This window comes from Rhinoraja longicauda, chromosome 7, assembly GCF_053455715.1.
Source record: "Rhinoraja longicauda isolate Sanriku21f chromosome 7, sRhiLon1.1, whole genome shotgun sequence".
NCBI lineage: Eukaryota > Metazoa > Chordata > Chondrichthyes > Rajiformes > Arhynchobatidae > Rhinoraja > Rhinoraja longicauda.
Genome location: NC_135959.1, coordinates 61,214,981 through 61,224,195, shown reverse-complemented (window position 1 = coordinate 61,224,195; position 9,215 = coordinate 61,214,981). Strand labels below are relative to the sequence as shown.

Sequence of the window (9,215 nt, the reverse complement as noted above, 5' to 3'; positions counted from 1 at the left end):
TTTCTGGTCCTGCAGTATTATAAATGTGTCCACAATATATATTACCTGTGTGCTTTCCTGAAAACAAAATTGTACGAAGGGAACTGGCCACATCTGGATTATTCTCGGTCATTTGGTTTATTATCAGGGATTCAAAGGTATCACAAAAAGCTGGAGTAACTCAGCGGGTCAGGCAGCATCTAAGGAGAGAAGGAATGGGTGACGTTTCAGGTCGAGACCCTTCGACCCAAAACGTCACCCATTCTTGAGATGCTGCCTGACCCGCTGAGATACTCCAGCTTTTTGAGATACCTTCGATTTGTCCCAGCAAGTGCAGTTATTTTCCTACACAACAGGGATTCAAATTAGATGAAGTTTGTGGCATAAAATAGAAGAGCAGGGATAAGAGAATGAACAAGATGACAGACTACACGAGAAGTGATGAAAATTAGAGATATGTGATGGCAAGAATCTTAAGGTGAAATCCATGAATGTAAGAGATTTACAAAGAGTGAGAAGGAAGAAAAGGGATTAAAACCTTGAATGGTTCCTGCTGTTTGGAGTAAGAGATATTTAACAGCCATCTAGAATTATTTCAGGAATTATGCTGGAAAGACTTTGATTTATAAATTATGTTGCAATTCATCACACACTGACATCTTAATATTCTCTGACAAAATTTTACATACTTTGATCAAAGTAATAGGGCGATACTGTGGCGCAGCAGTAGCGTTGCTGCCTTGCAGCGAATATAGCACCAGAGTCCCGTGTTCGACCCGACTACGGGTGCTGTCTGTACGGATTTTGTACGTTCTCCCCGTGATCTGCGTGGGTTTTCTCCGAGATCTTCGGTTTCCTCCCACACTCCAAAGACGTACAGGTATGTAGGTTAATTGGTTTGGTAAATGTAAAAATTGTCCCTAGTGGGTATAGAATAGTGTTAGTGTGCGGGGATCGCTGGGCGGCACGGACCCGGTGCGTCAGAAGGGCCTGTTTCCGCACTGTATCTCTAAACTAAACTAAACTAAACCAATAACGTTGGAATAAAGTGGGCAGGTCGCTTGATATATGTTAATTACCCCATTCACAAGTGTAACATGATCAAAAGGTCCCTACTGCAACAAATGGTTTCCTTAACTTTCATTTAATGATTTCAAATTATGATGTAAAAGTAGTGATGATGATCCTATCTTGAGTGCTCAATATTCGGATGTTATTAAGGAATATTGTATTGGTGATTTCAAGAAGAATGTAAACTTTATCATAAACTAGACCAAGTGGACCCATTGGGCCCAACCTCTCTTGCATTGGTGCAGCACCCTCTCCTCCTCCCCTCCCCTCTCCCCCCTGCCCCCCCTCCTGTTCCCCTCTCCCCCCTTCCCCCTCCCCCTCCCCCTCCCCCACCACCCCCCCCCCTCCCGCTCCCCTACCCCCTTCCCCTCCCCTTCCCCCTCCCCACCACCCCCCTAAACCCCCCTTATCCTCCATCCCCCTCCCTCTCCCCTCCCTCCACCCTCTCTCCCTAGGAGATAGATTTAAACTTTAAAATGTGAATAACTTTAAATATACAACACCGATTTCAATGAAACTACTTCCATTAGCATCAAAGGGATGACGGTGAGTAAGGCGGGCCTAAAATTGACGCACTATCGTGTTGTAGTTGTAGTTCAGGAACAAACAAACAAACAAACGAGAGTTTTGGTATATAGATTTCAAATGATGCACCAAGACACAAAGACATCAAACAGCTGTTAAAGACAAAATCCAATTAGGAGAAATTTTAGCTTCAGCAAACCATGACTGAATTGCTTCTCAAGTAGATTATTTGTCATTCTCTTTCTTCAGATTACAAACATTAAGCAGCACACATTTATGCCCCACAAACATAAAATGCAAATGCTGAAAATGTGGAGAGAAAAACAAAAAAAATTACACATTCTCAGCAGATCGAGCAACACCAAACATCACAATGTCATGGCCTCCAGTCAGACCCGGAGAAGATAGAAATTGGACATGTTTTATGTTGCAGAGAAAAGAGAAAGGATCTCAACAAAGTGGATAACTGTGATGGGGGTGAAGATCAAGAGAGATTGAATGACACAGGTATCTGCTTGTGGGATCTCTCAAGTACCTCTCATGGGATCCCACTACTGGCCACATCTTCCCGTCTCCACCCCTTTCTGCTTTCCGCAGAGACCGTACTCCTCCGTACCTCCCTGGTCCACTCGTCCCTTCAGAATCAGAATAGCCTTCATTGTCATCCAAAAAAAACAAGTCTTTTGTACGAAATTCCGTTACCCACAGTCCAACAATAAGAGCAATAAAAATAAGCAATAACACACACACAATCACAAACCAACAAAAAAAACCCAAAAAAAGAAACATCCATCACAGTGAGTCTCCTCCAGTCACCTCCTCACTGTGATGGAAGGCCAGAATGTCTTTTCTCTTCCCCTGCCGTCTTCTCCCGCGGTCAGGCTGTTGAAGTTGCCACATCCCAGGCCGCGCCGGAACTACCCAAACCACCCCCTCCCCAGGTACTTTCCCCTGCAAACCGCAGGAGATGCAACACCTGTCCCTTTACCTCCCCCCTCGACTCCATCCAAGGACCCAAACAGTCTTTTCAGGTGAGGCAGAGGTTCACCCGCACCTCCCTCCGACCTCATCTATTGTATCCCCTGTTCCAGATGTCAACTTCTCTACATCGGCGAGAGCACGCGCGGGCTCGGCAATCATTTTGTTCAACACCTCCGCTCAGTCCATCTTAACCAACCTGAGCCCCCGGTGGCTCAGCACTTCAACTCCCCCCTCCCTTTCCCAATCTGACCTTGCTGTCCTGGGCCTCCTCCATTGTCAGAGTGAGTCCCAGCACATATTTGAGCAACAGCACCTCATATTTCGCTTGGGTAATTTACACCCCAGCGGTATGAACATTGGCTTCTCTAACTTCAGCTAGTCCCTGCTTTCCCTTTCTTTCCCCTCCCCCTTCCCAGTTCTCCTATCAGTATACCTGTCTCTGACTACATCCTAGCTTTGTCCCGCCCCATCGCCTGACATCAGTCTGAAGAAGGGTCACGACCCAAAACGTCACCCATTCCTTCTGTCCAGAGACGCTGCCTAACTTCCTGTCTAACTTCCATTCACTTCAATTGTATTTTGATATGGAGTGTGTGGGAGAACAAATGACTCCTTTTTGCCACATTCATGCTGCTATTGTCAGGCTATATTGTTCCAACAAACAGCTAAATCCTGCGGAATAACGCATTTTCCTGTGCACTGACATGGAACAATGAAGCAGAGGTATCTTTGGTGTAAGCATTTCAGCAACCATATCCAATACTTGTTTAATCAATTGTATTGTTTCAACTCAATTGCATATAGTGGATGGTAGACACAAAATACTGGAGTAACTCAGCGGGTCAGGCAGCATCTTGGGAGAGAAGGAATGGGTGATGTTTCGGGACGAGACCCTTCTCGACCCGAAACGTCACCCATTCCTTCTCTCCCGAGATGCTGCCTGACCCGTTGAGTTACTCCAGCATTTTGTGTCTACCTTCGATTTTAACCAGCATCTGCAGTTTTATTCCTATGCATATAGTGGATATCAGTCGAGATAGCACTAAGTAATGCAATGTGATTCTTTGATTTGTATTCTGTTGCCACTGTACATTGAACCATTACCAGTCCCTCATTCACAGTGAATCTTCTCAGGTTAAATATCGCAGCTTGCTTTCTAAGCTTTCATATACCCCATGATAATTATAATACATTCTGCAGCTAGCTCCGTGAGGGGGGTCTGATTTTTCCATCAAGTTCCTTGGGTACCATCAGTTACTTCTTCAGTAATTATGGCATGTGTTATGTCTATCGAAAAGCATCTTCTTTCTGATCAAGAGTTTATATAACATTTATTTTGTTGCTGTTGGTGATCTTTCAGACAGCAATTATCTGATATTTCTTCTTTCTATTTTCAAAGATTTTAATTTTTGTTAGAAGGTGAATGGAAATGTATTCACATCTGAAACAGATAAATTAAGTTAATTTATCAGCAGTTTTCAACTTCTACGATGAGAAGACTTTTATCTTGGAACTGATTTATGTCAACAAACAGCTGTTAAACTGACAGGCAGAAGCATTGCATAAAAGAATCCTGAACCTTTTAATGCTAAGATTCAAGATGCATCAGATGTACTAACTTCCTTGTTAACATAACAACTGAATGTTCCAGTTGAGATCATGCATCTCTATATCTCATTTGATTTTACTTTAGTATGCTGGAGAATTAAATAAAACTATCATGCTTGGTTTAATAACTGTGCTGATTTTTTGAGGCGTAAACAAGCGTATGCCTGAAGTACAAGTAACAGATTAACACCTTTAATTATTTTCCCCAGAGTATTATTGATAACTAATGCCCGCAATCAAAAACTGACGCTTGATAAATGTTCTATGGCAGTCCTTGAGCTCTTAGTTTCACATCACAACCAGGTTTTGAGTCCCTGCTGAATGCACCGCGGCAGTCTCGCACTTGTGGTACAAATTCCTTTAAAGTTGTACCATACGTTTCTGACTAAAGGATTCTGGTTAAGCCAAGTTTGTTACATGCACCCGAATTTCACAATCCAGAGGGTCACCAATATAAAGAACCAAAGATGGTGGTAATAAATGGGAGTGAAGATGCAGCAAGGTGCACGGATATTGCTGAAGATACCATTACTAAAAACCTTTGCAAGTGCCCAGTCTTTGTTAATCTCCCAAACTATCACACGTTCACATTTTAGGTACAATTGCTGAAAACATGCATGCTCTGCTAATTGTCATGGAAGTTTGAATTACTACTTTAGTTTTACTCAGGTTATCCACTCAAACACGTATGCATGTCACGGCATAAATTCTGCCATAAGCAGAAGAAATCACACAACATTTTCGAGTGTGTTCCTCCAAACAACATGTCACTAAAAACAGTCCTTGATAAACTTAAATGTGGCAGCTTGGTGCAGTTTCTTTTAAATAGGGCTGCAAATGGGTTTATCAGACAATAAATAAGCAATTCAATTGCCAGGGGAGTGTTCATTCATTCATTGATTTCCTGTCCCCAGTCTTGGGATGCATTATCTCAAGAAAAAACCTTTCCCAGAACATATAAATGTCAGCCCATATTGATGCTATTTTTTAAATGTATTTCTGAGCAGGATTTTGTATGCTATGGCTTTCATTGGTGCAACTTCAGTTCTGAAGCTTACCTATGTGCTTCTATGGCCACAGAAGAATACGCTGTGGTATAACTCCCAGCCTAACACATGGGCTAATAACAGTCCTTGATTTCACTAACTCCCAAGCTGTGTGAACTGTGTCCTGAAATAACCCAGTGCCTGCACCTATTACTTCTGAAATTAAGACTTTGATCACCCTGTCTGCTTTCTGCATATATATTTCACCACGCTGGAAGGACACTGTGAGAACATTTTGATGTATGGTCTTCCTGAGAGATTGCAACTGTCCCTCCTCATTTTTCTCTTGTTAGGCACAGTCGTCACATGCTTACAAACTTGTATGCAACAACGCCTGCCCATCCACTTTCCAAGTCAATCAAAGCTGACTAAGAGGTCAATTGCATCTTAGAGCCAAATATATCTAAAGTGGAGAGACTTGGATCTATAGAATGGGTAGAAAATATTCATAGTGCTAGTCAGTGAATTAGTAATAGAAAGTGAAATCTATTACTAATTCTAAACAATAAGCAAGCCATCTTTTGCTGCTTATGTGGCCTTTCAGCTTCTATTATTCAGGGAGAGTTCTGTTTACAAGGCAATTGATGCAGATTGAAAATTTCTTCTTCTGTGCGAGTTCACTAGTCCATGTCATACAGTCTTCTCAGTCAAAGCCCAACCATGCAAATCTCATTCACGGAAATCATTCGGCAATAATAGATGAAAGAATCTGCAGAGTTTTTAGTTATATTCAAGGATGCCTTCAAAGATGCAGCACTGATGGAAAGGAAACCCCTTATTGTAACACAGTATGCACAATAGTATGAAAGTAAGGAAAATCCACACATAGTTAGTATTGTGTGTTGGTGGCATGTAGCATGACTCATTTGAACCCATATTAATGTGGGTATGGACACTGATGAAATGTTAGTGTTGTATATTGCACACACAAACCTAAATAGTAAACCTTAAAACAAAAAAAACTAGTTTTTAATTGATAATGTTACAATAATGGAGATGGTAAACTCTACCAAATCAAAATGGAAACATATTTTGAAGCAGTTATGTAATTGTTTACAAAGTTAGGGATGACTGCAGAGTGACTCCAGAAAGGATTTGCCATTTTATTACACTTTCCAACCAGCCTTCAAATTCAGTCTATCTACTAGAGTGACTATTCTGCTTCACAAATACTACTTGCATACGAATTTGTTTTTTACATGTTATAGTACTACTTGCATTATTCTACCTTCACAGCACAACTTAGACTATACCCCACTGATGTCGGTAAGACTGGTACATAATCACCAGAATTGCCAGGGAGCAGTATTTGCTCAAGTATTCGCCGAAACTATGCCACTTTTTCACCCTTTCCAGCTGGAGCCTTCTGCTTGTTGAAATAGTTTCAGTCGTGAGATATTTTAATGTAACGCTTATTTATCCAAGTTACCCCCTTTGTCTAGGATTTGCTCACAGCTCTTCCATCGAAACAGTTTTTGATGCTGCAATCACAAGTGGATGATAGTTTAATATAATTGTGCACATTTCTATTTCAGCTGAAGCGGCTTTGACCTCTAAGATACACCACCTCCTCCACCTTAGATCTAAATTCGCCTTTTCCCTGAGTTCCATCCTTACTTAATGCAAAGTTTAAAAACTAACTGGAAGCGTTGCATTAATAACGGGGGGGGGGGGGGGGGCTCTGCAGCCTATACACATCAAGTTTGCAAAGAGGACCGATTGTGATCTGGCTGCGGTGTGAGGCGCGGTCTAACTTACCGGTGTTTCTCAGTTTTTTATTTCGAAAGACGGCCATGATAACGAGGAAGTTGCCCAGGATGTCCACGGCCGTGGTGAAGATCAGCACGCTGGACAGCGCTGTCACTGCCCAGGCCGGCCGAGGGGGAGCAGCTCCTTCCAATGCGGGAGACCGGGCGAAAGCCGAGTAATTCCTCAACGAGACATTCTCTGGCATGTCTGGAAGTTTGTGCCGCACGTTTGGCACGGGTGGTTGGAAAGGCGAACGAAAACTTCTAAATATAGCAAAACCTTTTGCGCCTTGTGGCCATTTGGGACCCGGGGGGGCTGGCTGGCCCCGCTGGCCAGGCGAGGCGAGGCGATGCTCTGAATGCGTGCAGAGTTGCTACTGCATCCACTGTTGATGGATTCCCAGTGGGCGTGTTACATTATACTCTTACATTCCTCAATGTCCGTCCTGGTTCTTTCTCTGTCGCTCTAGCCTGCCCGTCAATGCTCCAGCACAGAGACAGGGGCAGGGAGCTCTCTCGGTACTGACCCTTGGGTCGCCAGCGCTCTCTCTCTCTCTCTCTCTCTCTCTCTCTCGCTCCCCTCTCTCCCCCTCTCTCCCCCCCCTCCCTCTCTCCCTCTCCCCCTCTCTCCCCCTCTCTCTCTCTCTCTCTCTCTCTCTCTCTCTCTCTCTCTCTCTCTCCTGCAAGTCGATTCAATTAGTTGTGGAAGAACTCACGCATGGCAATCCGTCCACGTCCCCGAGATGCTGGAGTCAAAGCGAGTATCCAAAGGAGATGGAGATGAGTGTAGGAATGCAGAGTGCACGTCTCTCCTCCCCCCAGTACCACTGTCAATGTCACACCGCGTGGAATGGGTTTACATTTATAACACTCGCCGCAACGCTCACCAAGTTAAATAGTCACCTGCTATTTTTTTGTTTTGTTGTCAGATCCAGACAAAATACCTTTTTAACACTGAAGCAAGAGGTTTTATAGATGCAATTGCATGTGCAAAACAGTACGCGGTGGAGGAACACACAGACAGCATGGAGAGGGGGGGGGGTGGACATGCCACGTTTCGTGTCGGCCCCTCCTTCAGAATGGTTGCCCATCCATCCCCTCCACCGATGCTGCCTGACTCGCTGGGTCACTCCAGCACTTTGCGTTTTGTTCAAGATTCCAGCACCTGCAGTTCCTTGTGTCTACACTTGCATGTGGATGACCGGTCGATCATCTTGCCCTAGTGCCTGTATAACTAGTCTGACCACACTCTCCCCCACCCCCCACCCCCCCCCCCCCCCCTCTCTCTTATTATTCCCGGGGTATTTGGAAGGGCACAAGTCCCGAATGGTGTCCAGTGTGACCGCACCAGAATGGATTTTGCTGGCTCGACAGCCTCATATTAAGGGGATGTAAAGGAGCGACTTAAACTCGCGAGGAAAATAATGGCACTGGGGTCAATGCCTTAAAGTTTTTTTTAAGGCTTTGAGAAGTGGGATTGGGACAATGAATAATTGGCCCGAAGTCTTGGAAATGGTGCCGGGCGGCTGTTGAATAAGCTTTCAAATCGCCACCCCGAGTTTTTCCTTTAAAGACATTTCTGAACATTTACTACTTTGATCAACGTTTTGCCCCTTCGTGTCTCTGTGGCAGACTTTGTATGAAGTCCCTTCGGCGATATTGTCACCGACATGCATGGTATAAGTGCAAGTTATTGAAAGCAACAGTGACAACCTGTGTTTCGGTGGTTAGTAACACGGAGAAAAGGTCCCCGAAGAGCTTCGCTAAGTCGTCAGCAAAAAAAATGCTCTGAGCAAGTTATCTGAGGCTGTTGGAGGTCAACGTTAGATTGAGTTTACTCGCCCCAATTGTAAAGATACTATTTGTCTTGTGCAAGATGATGTATATTTCAAATTGATCCACCTTCCATATGAAATCTCAAAAGATTGGTTTCCATTGTGTACTGAATAAATAGATCAATGCGGCTTTTGATTGCACCTGCTTCATGAAGTTGCTGTTCGAATCACAGTGAGCGAAGGACGAGCATCAAGATGAAACCCAAATTGAACTAAGTTTAACAAAAGCAGAGCCAGAGGATGCGAATCTACAACAAGTCACCATTGCTATACTTCGGGGGGGGGGGGGGGGGGGGGAGAAAGGGACAATCCAATGGGATTACCAGAAAGCAACCAGTTGTAAAATAATGCGTAGGAAGAAACTGCCGATGCTGGTTATCACCGAAGATATGCACAACATGTTGGAGTAACTCAGCGGGACA

At 43.9% G+C, this 9,215-nt stretch overlaps 1 protein-coding gene across 1 annotated transcript in view; it reads right to left on the bottom strand.

Moving 5' to 3' along the window:
* The window catches only part of LOC144595326 (melatonin receptor type 1B-like), a 58,233-nt gene extending 51,068 nt beyond the window's left edge, over window positions 1-7,165 (bottom strand). Inside the window, exon 1 of the mRNA XM_078402703.1 lies at window positions 6,969-7,165. Coding sequence (XP_078258829.1) covers window positions 6,969-7,164 — 196 coding nt within the window. The 5' untranslated portion in view covers window position 7,165. The remainder of the gene's footprint in view (window positions 1-6,968) is intronic.
* Window positions 7,166-9,215: the final 2,050 nt, after the last annotated feature.